The sequence below is a fragment of the Empidonax traillii genome, unplaced genomic scaffold (genome assembly GCF_003031625.1).
Source record: "Empidonax traillii isolate 1590-97213 ecotype Southwest subspecies unplaced genomic scaffold, ASM303162v1 scaffold1159:size167780, whole genome shotgun sequence".
Taxonomy (NCBI): Eukaryota; Metazoa; Chordata; class Aves; order Passeriformes; family Tyrannidae; genus Empidonax; species Empidonax traillii.
In genome coordinates, this window is record NW_020956352.1 from 1 (window position 1) to 15,895 (window position 15,895).

Consider the following 15,895-nt stretch of genomic DNA (forward strand, 5'->3'; position numbering starts at 1 on the left):
CATAGTACTTCAGGCTTTAACACACATAATTTTGTCAAATACTACCATATCAATAGTCATAAACAAAGCCCAAACATATTAAAGTCCAAATATTGATATAATTGTGATTGCGATAAGTAGAGCCTGATCCAAATTTTAGTGGAAGTAATTTTGTTGACTGTCACAGAAATCGATCAGAGAATTCTTGCATCACAGCAACGTGTAGAAGAGTTCATGATTCATTTGGCCAAATATTATTCTTTCTGATGTTTCTAAATAGTTGATGAGTAAGTGTGATCAAAAAAATCTGAGAAAGCAAAAAGGGTGAGTTGAAAACAACAAAGTGTTGATACTCTCTTATGACTGAGTCAATCTGATTTCTAGCCTGGCTCCTATGAATGACAATGCAGAGGATATAAAGGAGAATGATCAGGACATGTGTCTGAAGACACAAGCTGAATTCTCTGCTCTGGCAAGACTTGCTGTGTAACCTCCCATAGAAGTATCTTGAAATCTATTTCAAGTAGCACATAATTCAGTTAAGTTCCAGTTTCAATGCCCTATGAATCCAAATGTGTTTGGATTCAATACTCTTAAAGGTCTTTTCAAAAAAAAAAAAAAAAAAGATTCTATGATTCTGTGATTCTTGGTCTTAACTCTTGAACAGGGATAAAAGTTCTTTCCCATCTGACAAGAATGTGTACATTGAGGACCATAGACAGTCATGTTCTGTACTAGTGGGGATTAGGTGAATATTAAAAAGAACCTTTTTCATTATTGAACTGGTTCACTCCATAGTCAGAATGTTTTTACTACATACATCTATGGGAAGGTACTATATATGGAAGAGGTAAAATAGGTCATACTTTTAATTTTCTTAGAAAATGAACTAATTTCATATTCAACCTCACAGTTTTATATACTATCAAAAATCCTTCTGCCTGCTTGATGTCACTTAACCTTCAGGGTATTGGTGGAGTGAACAATCAATTCTTTTTGCCATTATTCACATGATTTTGTTTCAATATTGAAAGCTTTATTTCTTTCTACCCAATAAAATTTTCTCATAGGTATGTGGGAGATGAGGTTTCATGGTTTTGTACTCTTTAACATACTTATGTATGTTCTATACAAACAGAGGACAAAAGAGGTCTTTTTCTTCAGAGGTTTTACATTCTCTTTAACCACTTCCTGTCCTTGCTACGCTGATTGCTTTCACAAGTCTGGCCAAACAGTTCATTCCAGAGACTGAATGGGAATTGTATATATGGGAGCTTGTTGGTAAACAGTGCTTGATCATACTTCTGAAGAAAAATGAGGGAAAACTTTGGAGAGCATGCCAAAGCCAAATGGCACTGAATTTTTACTACCAGCAGGATATCGGTATTTTGTGGGTGGTTTTTTTCACTTAAAAGTACTCCTACCTGTGTAAGAGGTAAATACTCTTCACATCCCTAAGCAAGAACAGATGAACAGATGTCAAGAAAAATCATGTCAACTTCAGAAATCATACTGCACCTTTATAAGAACATACTTTTAAAACATATAGAAATATATTTAATATATTTAATATATTAAACATATATAGAACTTTCTCTGTGGTATGATGGCATGATATTTACTCGCCAGAAAGCAAATACAACACCAATGTGTACTGTGGAGCATTAGTTACAGAATTTTTTTAATTTTCTAAACTAAACAGATTGTTCTTAAGGAAATCTGATATTTTGCATGTAAATGTTCCAGAGCTTCTGACTTAATCAAAAGAGAATTTGCTTTTGTGTGACTTTAACTGAGAGATTACCTTACAAGTAAATGTTCAAAAGAATATTTTTAGGTTTTTATTAATTCTCATAAATTATGCATCCTGAAATGGATGTGCATATTTTCCAGGACTCAATCTATGCTTGTTGTATTGCTTTTTAAAATAAATTTCAATTTATTATGTAGATTAAAATAGCCATAAATATGATAAAACATATAAATAAATGTTTTCTATCTTTTGAAATGATCTTTTCTTAATGAGAAGGGTTTGTAGAATCAGGGAGAAATTCCAAACTCATGAGCAAAAGACAATAGCAGATGTTACTGGACAGCATCTTTACCATTATTTACTGTTCTGCACTGTCAAGAAACAACCTCTGCCACTGTATTTTTGTCCTCATTGGATAGTACTACAGAGTTTATAGAAGAGGATAATATGTATCACTTTGCTCCAGCTCAGGAGGACCATATCTGATGGTCCTATGCAAACTGATTCCTCGATATTAAGGCACATAAATGCCAACATGAACTTGTCTCAGAAAACATATCTTATATTTCAGTGTCTTCTTGCTCATTCCTTTTGTCTCGTAAAGTATTGGAGATGCTCTGAAAACAGAAAATACAAACAGGTGGAGACATTTTCCCTCTATATTCAATACAGAATTGTCCCTGCAGGAGATGATTCACCCTTGTGTATGTTATCATTTCTCTTGACAGACAAGAACAATATGGTCTTAAAGTATACATTTGAAAGGAGCTCCATCCAGCTCTGGGATCCTGCATCCATCATCCATCCTGCATCTGGGGTACTTCACCCAGCTCTGGGTTCTCCAGCATGGGAAGGACAATGACCTCTTGGAATGAGTTCAGGGGAGGGCCACCAAGATGATTACAGGGCTGGAGCCCCTCTACTACAAAGAAGGCTGAGAAAGTAGGGATTGTTCATCCTGGAAAAGGCTTCAGCGTGACCTAAGTGTGGCCTTCCAGTAGCTGAAGGGAGCCTGCAAGAAGGATGGAGACTTTTTTACAAGGGCGTATAAAATAAGGGGGGACAAGAGGGAATGGCTTCAAACTGAAAGAGAGTAGGTATAGATTAGACATTAGAAAAAAATTATGTACTGTGAAAGTGGTGAGGCACTGGAACAGGTTGCCTGAAGAAGTTATGGATGCCTGGAAGCGTTCAAGGCCATCTTGGGTGGAGCTCTGAGCAACTTGGTCGAGTGAAAAGTGTCCCTTCCCACAGCAGGACAGTTGGATCTAGATGATGTTGAAGGTCTCTTCTAATCCAGACCATTCTGTAATTCTGTGATTCTACGAATTTTCTTTTAAACTCTAATTTATTCTATTACACATAAAAATAAAAAGCAAAAATAATTACAAATCCAGAATAAAGTAAAACATTTTGACTATAACCCTTAGCCTTAAAAAGTAATTTCAGTGTAGAAATTGGGTGTAAGCAGTAAGCTAGACTACGGAAGTGCTCACTGTGCAGTATAAGTAAAAGAATAAATAAAACTATATACTATTAGAAAAAGCACAATGAACATGGTTTCATAATGAATGCAGTAAATAGGGACAAATTTTAATAAAATATATGATAAAAATAAAAACAAAGACACTCTGTTTTATGCAGATCTAGAAACTTCAACAAGGACCAGATTTTGAAAACATTTATGTATACCTTTTTCCCATTATATTTGCAAAAATTCTCTCCTCCTAGAGAGAGATTAGTAAGTTTCCCTATTCCAACTCGTGCTTTAGCAACAGCTGATCTCTTGTGAACACATAGCTCAAACTTGAAGCACAAAGCAAATAATGTGCCCTGTTCAAAGGGATAATCAGCTAGATCTTCCCAATAATCTATTTCAACAACAGTAACATAGAACCAAACTACAATATCAAACAGCTTGGAGAATGGAATTCTTTTCATATAGGAAATTCCAGAAGATTTTCATTCTGAATCAGAATGAAACTTAAGAAATCTTTGAACTGTTTCTTGGGATGAAAAGTTCTCTATATTTTAGCGTAGAGATGCTAAAGAAAAACATCTCATTTTCATGTTTTGAAGAGTCAATTCAAGATATACTGCTGCTGAATTTTGAAAATTAGATAACTTAGCCAAAGATGTCCTTTCTCTCTATAAATACTCCATTTCAACAACTCTACGAGTTCAGCTAAACAGTCATCAGATTTAAGGAGTACATTAAATATAATTGAAAATATATAAAATACAGTTCTTCTTTAACACTATTTATGAACTTAGGCTTTTTATTTTTCTCGTGGCAGATACCAATGATTTCAGCAGCAAAATATCCACGACTTTGAGATCTGATACAATTTAAATGTGCCCACCTGTGTGGGTGGTGAGTACGCAGCTTTCTGAATTCTGTGCTACAACAGTTCAATAAAACTGGTGAAGTATACTAGCACATAGTCTAGCTGCACCACTGACATAATGGGGTCAGCATCAATCACTTGAAAAATCATGAATGCAATGAATGGATTTTCAAAGAACAGGTTTTAAAAATACATTACAAACGCATTTGTAATTTTGAGACTAGAGATACACGCTTTGTGAGTTATATGGAATCATAAATTATCTTCAGCAGTCATTAAAAACAATGTAACTCACCTCTGCAAGAAGTCATATTAAAGGACTCCCAGCTGATCTATAGAAGCATACTAAAGCATATTAAACTGTTGAGCTGTAGGGTTTCTAATTAAAACCCCATAATGGAGGATTAATTTGAAATGCTGATAGCAGACCACTGGTCAAAAACATTGCTAATAAATTCCAAAACACTTGATACCATCCAAGTATTTCAGGGAATTTTCTAAAAAAAAGGAAACAAATTAGATTCTGCCAGGCAAAAAAAAAAAAAAAAAAAAGGATTATGATTAATAATTTAGCATGTGTATTAAAAGTACTGATTTGCAAGCTCATTTTAGACTTTAAGCATTATTTCTGAGAGAGTCTCAGTGCAACAGCTATTTAAATGCTCTTACATTAGGAGCTCTATTTTGACCTTATTCTTGTCCATGGTTCACATCAATCTTAAGACCTAAGCAGATCAAGTGTTTTATGGTATCTAGCACAGTAAAAAATGCTAGAACACCCATCAGTTTTTTCATTTGCAGGAAACTTCAGTGACCAGAACTGTCATCTATATAAACTGACAAGTTCTTCAAAAGCCTGATCTATCCTGAAATATTAAATCCTACTTCACACACTTTTTTTTTTTTAATAAGAACAGCACCATATAACAAAAAGGATAAAATCAAAGTTGATTCTAGACCTTATATGATACAAACTTGTATGAGCACCATGGAATCTGGCCAGGACATGTATTGCTTTGGACTAGAGGAGTTAATAGCTTATGTTGGTCCTAGATTAGATATCTTTGCTGAGACTGTTAAAATACAGCTTCATCAGTAATTGAAGTGAAGAAGCTGATCACAAAGAGCGTGATTACAGAGACTGTAGCATGTATGCAGAACACGTGCAGAGGGAGAACTCGTAGGCCACTGAAAGGTGCCTTTAAAACAAGAAAGAAATCAGCCTTCACCAACTCATTTCCCTTGCCACAGCCATACTAAAAACAAAACTCAAAAGTCTGCAGAGTGAATGGTGAGGTACCCATCACTTATTATAATTCAGTAACCCTTAATTAAGGTTGAGATCAAGTGTAATCAATGTTGATATAAAATAATTTAACAGCAAACTTTCAATCAATTTTCCTAGTGTAAATAGTTGACTCCAAAATCCATCAGTCCTGAAAGTTGAAGTATTTCAATACGTAAAACCATCATATAAAACAGACAAGATTCCATCATTATAAATCAACATTTAATAGAGAAATGTTGATGATACAGATGCACTTTGAAGGAGTAAAACTAATTTATTTGTGCTGTACTTTGCCTGAATAGCAGCAGACTTTGAAGAACTGCACGAACCTTATGAGAACACTGTCACTGGAGGTTTCTTTAAATCATAGATTTTGAAATTATAGAATAAAGAAGTGGTCAGACCAGTATAGATTCAGTACAGATTATCCCCCATAAAATACTGTGAGGACTACTTAAGCTATTGGAGTTGCTATACGTAGAAAAATAAATGACTGAATAAAGCTTTAAAGTGGAACAGTTTCTATTGACAACAGCTATGTCGATATTTTTGTCACTTCCTGTTGTTAAAACCAAAGAAACGTGTTCTCTAGATTAGATCTCTGCTTGTAGCTAAAATACAGGTTAAAAAATAAACTTAGCAATTCATTAGTATACTTTGCATGCCATGATACCAAATACCTTCTGTCGCAGTTTTGCGGTTGGGGAAGGGACCGGACCAGCAGCAGGGTTCTTGTCTAGCCTGTAGATGTTAGCAAGAGGCTCAAGGGCAAGGATGGAAGGTTAGGTTCAAGCTGTGATGCAGCCCCAGGAAGAGACACACGGCACACGTCTAAAAACCTTCACAGCGGGCGCTGATACACTTCATTAAAACAAAATGGTGGGTTTTATAGGGCTGGGTAGAGAAAGGTCTAGAAGGAGGGTGGAGATGGGGCGGAGCATGCAAATCTGCTAACAATGGTTGGATGAGGGTAACTGAATAAACATTAGGGGGTAGGGACAAGGGAGGAGATAACCGGGGGAAACATGATTGGTCAGTACCACCTGGTACACTGACCAATGGAACACTGTCTTTATGCCCGGTAGGCTTCAAGTCCATGAGGGGAAAATGGGAGAGTCAACCTACTAATAGGTTTTATGATTTTAACAAAGCTACCATGACAAAGTCCTTAACTATTGGTATTCTCACAGGCAGTGGTGTTGACAGGGTTGTTTTTCCAGTCTTCAAAAGAAACCTCTTCTTTCCCCTGATTCTTCCACAGTGCATATGCTGTCTCCATTTTCTCATGGTACTCTTCACCTCCAGCAAACTTCTACTATCAATTGCACAAGGGACTACTGCTGTCACCTGCTAGCAGACACAGCTTAGCATGAAATGCTTTCTTCCACCCCTGCTAATCCCAAGGAGAGAAGGACTTCCTGGGTCATCCTTTAATAAGGTCCCTTCCACTGCTGATTCCACATTCCTGAATAGGAAGAGTAGGGTTATTTTACAGCAGAGAAATTGGAAATATATTTCCATGCTCTCCCCTTTACTATACTGAATCATGCTCAATTCCTGAAATTAAGTTTTCCACATGTTCTGCTATTCCTGGTCAACACGTAGAATGCTCAGTTTCAATCAAATGATAATACAGTATACAGTAAGAATTATTAGATATTTTTAAGTAATTGAAAGAAAAAATTTTGAAATTATCAGTAGTCTCACATAATTTTATGTACATACCTCTTCTTCATACTTATCAGCACCAATATTGCTGTCTGGTTAACCAACACTAGCATTTGAAAACCCATATACTGGAAAAAAAGCCAAAAGTTATTTTGAAAAAATGAGAAATACAATAAAAAATTCCAGACACTCATGTATAATGGTTTTTGACTATAATTTAGAGTGATTCCAAGAAAAATAAGATTTTTTTTTTTCCTGGAAACCTTCAGAAAGTGACATCACCGTCTAAGAGGCAGGCTTCAGGCAAAACACAGCTTACTGTGCTGGGCTTAAAGATGTAGCCATAACTGCCTTGGAAGTGAAGAACAAAAGCTGTTGTTAAGCAGCTGTGCTTCACTGAAGAAAATTCTTATTTCTTTATTCCCATTATAATGGTATCTAAATCTCATACCTATTTAAGGACTCCTTTGAGCTATAAGGCACCAAATCAAAATAAAAAGATGGTTGATTTTGCTCATTTTCAGTGATAACAAATTTTCACCTACAGTATCTAGATACTGTGATACTAGATGGTTTCATGGATGTTGGAAATGAGACAGTTTTTTCTTTCATTGTCTAATAAATTGTGAGGCAAGCACTACATGCCTAGGCAGTATTAGGAAGGAAGAAGGAACAAGGTTCCTGGTTATTGCACCTGGGGTCCTCTCTTTGCTGTACAAAATATTGAGTATTAATGAATATTGTAGTGCTTAACAAATGAATCAGTAACACTGTTCATTGCTTCAGCCTTCGCAGCCTAAAACAGATCGTTCAAAAGGGATGACAAGAAACAAAAGACAGAAGAAAAATATGTAATCAAAGTGATATAAGAATATATAGTTACAGTGCAATCTTTCAGAAATCCAAGTGTTCTTCCCTTAAAAAGCAGGAATTCTTTATAAATATGGAGTCTCCAAGTAGGTCTACATAGGTAACAAATTTTTAATCATAGTTTGCTGTTTCAATATTGTAGCCATACTGTAGCTACCTGTACCTTCAAGCTGCAATATTCTGGAGCAGGATTTTCTTTATTTCTTCAGCACATACTGAACACTGAACCTTTGTCATTGAAAACTTCCATGCAGGGATATGGAAAGATCCTTGATTTTGTTGAGATTTCATTTGAGCCAGGACTTTATGTAAATATGTCTTTCTATCAGCACATTTGTTAAGTGCTGTGTCTGGAAATCACATCAAGACAGGATCACATTTTTCATGCATGCAAAATTCCCTCTCATTTTACAAGAAAGTTGGAGACTGATTTACACTTAGCGTAATGAGTAGACATTTGATTTTCACAGTACTTCCAAGGAATCCCATGGTTGATGTAAAAGTAATAACAGATCCAATGTCAAGCAATACACAAGAAATATATGCCACTAGCTGGTTCTCCCCGAAGAAACTGTAACACAGTGCATTTATACTATTATGTTTTTCCTTTTTTTTTTTTTCTGAGACTTCCACTTACAAAACTTATTCTAGAAAAATGTTTAAATATTTTCAATGCCATTACTGAAAGGGTGAAAATAGTAGAATGATAGAAGAGTATTATTATTATTTATACCTACAGTCACAGAGAGAAAAAGATATATTTTCATAAATTCAGATGATGGTAGCAACATATGAGATACAAACAGAACATTCTCAGTCGAACAGTGTGAACCCCTGAAAATGAAATCAGAAAACAATTACAAGTTTACAAATTTTTTTTCGTTCTCCAGAAATTATTATCACGTATGCAAATTCTGTGGGGATATAGAAATCGTTCTCATCAAATTGAGGCTCAGATTCAGCCTCTTTGTGACAGGCCACTTTCTCCTTTCTAATTCAACCATTTTTCCATAGATATGGGAAGTAGCTGGGGTTTTTATTACTTCCAGATCAAATGCTTTGTACCATAATTACTGCACTGATGCTTCTCAACATTGCCAAGGCAGTCAAGTCTTTAAAAGCACAGCTGTTGTTATGTGACTAAAAACTTACTTTTCTGTGAAAAAAAATGATAGACACTCTCTGAAAAAGCAATGTCCATATGGAGAGGCCCAAGTTCTTATACTTTTATTCATTCCATCTAAATATTTACTTAAAAGCATCTATAATCTTGCCAAATGCAGGCCAAATGCAGAAAAGATAAAAAGAGCTGATTTATTTTTCAGTGATTCATCTACAAGCTTTCCACCAGGAGAAATAATTAAATTGCATAAATTATAAGAATATATAAATTGTAGATATAACGATATATGTTTTCTCCTATTTTGAAAATCATACTGTCTAATGAGGGAAAATATACTCAACAGAAAAAAAACCCTACAACTATGCAGTTCAGTCCAATACTGCCACCTTGTGGAAATGGAAATCTATTACTATTTCTGTTGATTACAGAGAACCATACAATAAAATGGTTTGGGTTGGAAGGGACATTAGAGATCACCTAGATTCAACATCCTTCCCATGGGCAGAGATACTTTCCACTAGAAAGATTGCTCAAAGCCCCATCCAGCATGAACTTGAACACTTACAAGGATGGGGCACTTTTTAAAAACAAATTATTTAAAACAAATGAAAAATTCCATTTATACTCACATAACACACTGAATAAATTGTTTCTGTTGAATAAAAGCCACAGGCCAAATGTCAAAAGCATAAGACCTAGAGCCTGGGAAAGAAAAAAAAAAAGGAGGATTGTTGCTTTAATTAAAAACATCTTAAAGAATATTTTGAAGCTGCCAAATAAGAGAAAGAAAACAGATTTTTTTTAACCTAGAAAATTCCACTGATGGCACTTAGATAGTACTTCTGTATTAGTGTTTTATCTATTATTTGAATTCTTCTGTTTTCATTTTTGAATCACAATTGAAAATACAGTCATACATTCAATATGAAACAAATATAACTAAGTCTATTGATTACAATAGTATTTATTTTCTTCAGACAATGTTGTATAAAATTAAACAGTCATTTGATATTTTGAACAAGAAGTAGTAGCAACTGTAGAAGCATCAAGATGGCGTCTGGTCTCAATTGCACCTAATGTTACATTGTATACATATATTGATTTATATATTTTTAGCTTTGTTTTCATTTTAACTGAAAAAAACATTTGAAAGCAACATGTGTTTTGGAAGATTTACATGGCAAGAGTTACATAGACTGGCATACATTTGTGCTTATAGTCTTCAATGCCCTTTCTAATTACTAAGGATACCAGCTGACATGAAGAGATAACAAATATGAAGCTTCTGCAGTCAAAAACTCTCTTGCATTAACAACTTATTTTGGATACAAAACATATGTTACATATATATTAAATTTTTTTTTTCAGAAGAAAAGATTGAGCAAACAAAAGCATTGCTTGCTCTGTCAAGGTCCTCAATGCCTGTCTGGATTATGAAACTTCTGTTGCTGAATTGCACAGTGAAGAAAGCTATAGTAAGCTTCTCAAACCTGCTCCACAGTGGAGTGGAGTGGAGTCAATAATGGGGTCAATAACACACCGTGTAAACTTATGGATTGTATGCGATAACTGGCTTTTCTCCCTGAAGAAGTCTCACCACTTTTAGGAGCAGTAAAATTTCATGAAAATTTTCAAAACCAGAATATATTAAAAAATTGCTGTGATGTATTGTTCTAGTAAACAAAAACTGAATAAAACATGGACAGTTACGTATTTCATTTGAAAACTGGCATCTCCAATAGTTCTGTTGTAAAAATTATGTGGTTTCAAAGCTTTGAGTAATTTTAAATAATTCAGTTTACCTTGTATTATTTATCTGAAAATTAGAAATATTATCTTTATAAAATTACTTACATTTTATAATATTGTTTCTACATGAGAAAAATCCTTATCAGGATTTAATATTTACATCCTACCTTAAAGAACACAGTCTAATAGTAATACATTTCTTCCTGAAGTCCAGTGTAAACACACTCTTACAACAGAGAAGTTTTCCTCTGTTGGCTAGCCCTGACTTCCTGGATACAGGCAACATGCCTACAGAAACCTCTCTTTTATTGGTAAAGTTACTTGCTAAATACATGACATGGTCTTCATTCACCATGGTCACAGCATAACACCTTCACAAAACAAGTACTAAATGCATATTCAAATCAATGCTTAAAAAAATTGACCAGATTGAAAAGTTCACCAGTTACATGATTCTGGGAAGTGGTGGATTTCAAATGGGTGACTTTCCATTATTTTAATATTTAAATGTCTTACTCATCCATAACACTGGTGAGGAAACAGTAAAGGGTTGCCCTTGAATCCAGTATTTTGTGCTTAACATCCATAAGTCTTTCAGAAAGATATTAATTTTATTCTGAAGATGGTAGATAGAAAAACCCCCACCATTCTTGTCAGATCCTCCCCATTGCTCCCAAAATGCACACTTTCTATGCAAAACCTGACTTTACATTTTTTCATTATACCTGCCTTTGCATCTTGATATTCCTTATCAGTCTCAGGGTCAGATGCTTTCCCTGTGAACACCATTACAGACTAAAATGTTATTATCTGCATCCTGCCTGCCCTGTATCGCTTTTGCTAGACTGAATTGTGTGGAGTTTTTAATTCTGGACATTTCCTTTAAGTCTGGATATGGCCTCCAGGCTCTTAAGAGAAAGGAACGTTTTACACAGGCAGACAAGGGGGGAACGATTTTAAACTAAAAGCAAGGTAATTTAAATTAGATGCTAGGAAGGAATTCTTCACACAGAGGGTGGTGAGGCACTGGAACAGGTTGCCAGAGAGGTTGTGGATGCCCCACCTTTGGAAGTGTTCAAGGCCAGGTTGGACGGGGCTCTAAGCAACCCTTAGGTCTAGAGGAAGGTGTCCCTGCCCAGGGCAGTGGGGTTGGGACAAGGTGATCTTTTAGGTCCCTTCCATTCTGTGATTCCATGGGCACCCCTCCTGCCTCACCGGGCTGACCACCCCAGTGAGCCCAGTGCCAGTACGACACTGGCCTTTCTGAGCCGTGACAGAGCCCCAGTGTGTGAGGACAGAAGGCATGTCTGGCAAGTTTTCATTTTTCATGGCTCTGGAGTTCTCGTGGAAAGCAGGAAGCAAAACCATAGTGGTTTAATCCACCTTTAACTTGTCTTTGGTCTGCCTTTTTTTCCCACCACGATTAACTGCCTATTCCAATTTACTGTGAAGACTAAATTCCAGTCTATTACTTAAAAACAAAACAAAACCAAACCCACAAACCAACCAAACCAAACAAAAGAAACAAACAAACAAGCAACCAAAGAAAGAAACAAACAAAAAACCTCAAATCAAATCAAACCAAAAAACCCAAATAAAATACTGCGAGCTGCTCCTCGCCACGCCGGGACACGCCGCCTGCCGCCCCAGTAGGAAACGGCAGCTCCTGGCGGGGTTTGGCTCCTCCCGCTGTCCGTCCGAGACGCTGTTTCCCGTTGCCGTGGTAACGCTCCCGGCGGCGCAGCGGTGGGTTCTCGTTCTCCGCACGGAGTGCCTGACCGGCAGCGGCTGGCGGCCGCGGGATTTCAGAGTGGAAAGGTGGCCGGCCTCCGGAGGCGGCCGGGAAGGTGGGAGCTCCGGGAGAGGTTCGGGTGAACGGTAGGTAAGTTGGTATGTGGAATAAACAAGGGGGACCGGAGGGCGGCCGTTGCTCGGAATGGTGGACTACAACTCCCAGTATGCAAAGGGGCGGATCGTCCTAGAATCCGGGCTGTTTCCCGCCGCGATGCCTCTTGGGAGGTGTAGTTTTCCCTCGCCGGATTCGCTGAACGCCGTCCCGGCTGAGATGCGCTCCGCGCGTCCCGTCTCCTGTTGCAGGAGCCTGCGAGGGACCAGGAGCTGGTCGCTGCCTCAGATGGGGCGGATCTAGGCTGCTTCTCATGTCCCTGGGTTGAAAAGGGGCACTGGTTGCGGAAGGAGGGAGGTGGGGATGAAGGGAAACCCGTTTTCCTCCGCTCTGGATCCATCCACAAGTTTGTTCTGTGGGTTGTGACATTTCTGACTGTTTTCTCTGTGTCATTAAAACGTCATTGAGTGCTTTTGGATTCTTAGTCTTATTTTGTAATTGTTATTACTTATTTATTGTTCAAAACTTTTTTCTGCTTTGTAACTCTTAGGGCTGAAAAAAATTCCTTGTGAGCCTTAGGTCATGGCACTGATACTTTCCACAAAGAGTAGACAGCAGGCAGAGTTTTTTCATATTGAAATTTCATAACATTTGCAAAATTTTGAGCGGTAGCCTCAGGGGGATTTTCTTATCACAAGGTAACATTTTTTTTTTATTTTTGCTTGTTGTTCTGGAGTAAGATGTTGATGTTTTAAGCCAACTGTTCAGTAAATACATCTGAATGAACATAGGCTAAATGAAGACTAATTTGGTTCATGCTGTGCTGAAAGGTATTATTTTCTTTGTGTAGCTTTGAAAACAGATAAGACACTGTGGAAAGCAGAATGTCAGAAGATACTGAAGGAATTGAAAAAGAGATAGAAATTGAATTAGGCAGAATCAGTCTTACGTCCTTTGAAGTAGATGATCCTGACACAGAGGCATCAGATGAACCTTTGAGTGACAGTGAGACAGTAAGTATTGAATGAGCTACGACTGCTTCTATTACTACTTGAAAGTAGTACTGGCATTGGGAGTTCTGTCGGATGAATGAACGTACTCCTGACATGCCTAACCTGAGGATTTCTTCTGTAAAGTAGTCTCGATAGTATTGCGTCATGGAAAGTGAACCTCCATTGGTGACAGGACAATAAGAGAGATGCATATCAGCATTCTACTTAAGTGAGAAAATCAGACACAGATATTTTGTTCCAGAATCCTCTGGAGCTGGAAGATTTTATCGAAGCTATAGAGGTTGATTAAATTTGGATGAATAAGCCAATGATTCCTCATTGAAATCTGTATTTAAAATCTTATTGGAGAATGTCTTATGAAATTCCTAATGGGACTTCCACATATTATTTTCATATAAATGGGTGCTTCAGGTCTTCTTTTTGAATATCTTCTTATTTATAATTATATATATTTATATATGTTTATATAGATTTATATAGATTTATAATAACTTTGAATAATTTCTTATTTTGGGGAATTATTTTCCTCTGAAATACAATTATTTATTTGGATCCTTTTCAGCTATTTTTATCTTTTGGACTCATAGTAAAAGGACTGGTTTGTAGGATATTAGGGTAGATAATGTTGGTCATATGTGACCATAAATCATGCTTGACATGACATAAAGATTCACAAAGGCATCAGTAGTGTTTGTGCATTCACATACTGAATGTCAGCAGTGTTTACAACAATTTGCACATTTGAGAGAGGGCAATCCATTTTACCAAATTCTTGCAGCAAAAGACAGTCTTTTGAATAGAAGGTTTCTATGCAGTAAAGAAAGTTGAAGCATTGGATTTACATGCATACTTTAAACATTAGTAAATTTAAAATTTATTTATTTTTAAAAGAATCTAAACATTTTAAAGAAAAAGATCCTGTGCTTGGTAGTTATTTTTTCATTTTTGTCTCATCCTTTTCCTTAATTTCTTAGTCCAACAGTTATAAACACAGTGTTAACTGAAACATGTTTCTGAAGTCAGTGAAAGATAAGTTACTAAAATTTGATTAGAATGTAATTAAAATTAGAATTATTAATTGTTCAATGAGTGGTAACAGAAAGAGTATAGGAATTGGGAAAAATTTTGGTGGCAATTGCTATTAAATGTCCATCGATGCTTTATAGGTGAAGCCAAAAGGAGTCTATATACTACATTTCAAGTATTTACCTCTGTCAAAACTGTGAGATGAAAATGTAGAATTTCTGTCAAAAGTCATGTTTTTCTAGATTTCAGATGGCTTACCAGAATCAGTTCTCTCCTATTTAAACTTTATGAAGAGCAGCAATCAAGATGCTGAAAAGCTTATACTGCAAGACTTAGAAGATGAACAAATTACAAGTAAGCACAGATCACAATTAAAATGTTTCTGCACCTCGTAGTGCCGGTGGAAGTGAGACTAATGATCATTAGTAAAATAATGCAAAATTTTAGGTAGTGCAAGGAGTAGGCTGTGAAACCTACTCCTTAGCTTCTGAATGCATGCTGAAAATCTCCAGGAATAAAACCATACAACGCTATCTTCCAGGATTAACATCTGCGTATGAATTGAACTTTCCTAAAAGTTCATCTAATGCTAAAGGAGGCAAGTTGGAAGGCCCTCTGAAACAGGGCCTGACCCAGACTCTTCATGAGAATCTAAAATGAAATCAGTAGGAGCTGAAATTCAGAGTTCAGATGCAATTGACCCCCATTGGATATGTTTGAAGTCTGTCTTGAGAGATGCCCAAGCTAGCATTAAAAGAAATGACCTTGTAATTGGGAACAATATTGCTATCAGCTGTGTGACTGAAGCCAGGCTCATAGTTTATATGCCAGAGAGCTGGCATTGTCTGTTCCATTAGTGCAATAGTCATCGTGAACAGAAGTTCAATATTGTCTATAAATTTAGATATTTGTGAAATGTTTCTTTTTATCCTTTTTTTGTAATGCCTTTTTACTCTTTTTCATTGTTTTTATAGTTTCTTGTCAGTTTTTGATCTATTTCATACAAGTTCTACTGTATTTTTCTGCACAGAAAATGTTCTCTTGTGTTCCATAATGTATAATTCCCTTTCATATTTGCTATCACTGTATTCTTACAGTATCATTGTGTGTGTTTCTGCTATACAGATTTGCTGCTTGTAATGTAGATAAATGATTCCCATATATATTTAAGTAAAACTGGGGGAGAAGGAAGGAAAAAAAACCCAACTTTATTTTAGTTTAAACAAACTGAG

At 36.3% G+C, this 15,895-nt stretch overlaps 1 protein-coding gene across 8 annotated transcripts in view; it reads left to right on the forward strand.

The window, feature by feature from the left end:
- The first annotated feature begins 12,550 nt into the window (after nucleotides 1-12,550).
- Nucleotides 12,551-15,895, forward strand: part of LRRIQ1 (leucine rich repeats and IQ motif containing 1) — a 111,907-nt gene continuing 108,562 nt past the window's right edge. For all 8 annotated transcript variants that reach the window (XM_027905478.1, XM_027905479.1, XM_027905483.1 and 5 more), the window contains exons 1-3: nucleotides 12,551-12,656; nucleotides 13,475-13,637; nucleotides 14,906-15,017. In XM_027905478.1, the coding sequence (XP_027761279.1) occupies nucleotides 13,509-13,637; nucleotides 14,906-15,017 (241 nt within the window). In that variant the 5' untranslated portion in view covers nucleotides 12,551-12,656; nucleotides 13,475-13,508. The remainder of the gene's footprint in view (nucleotides 12,657-13,474; nucleotides 13,638-14,905; nucleotides 15,018-15,895) is intronic.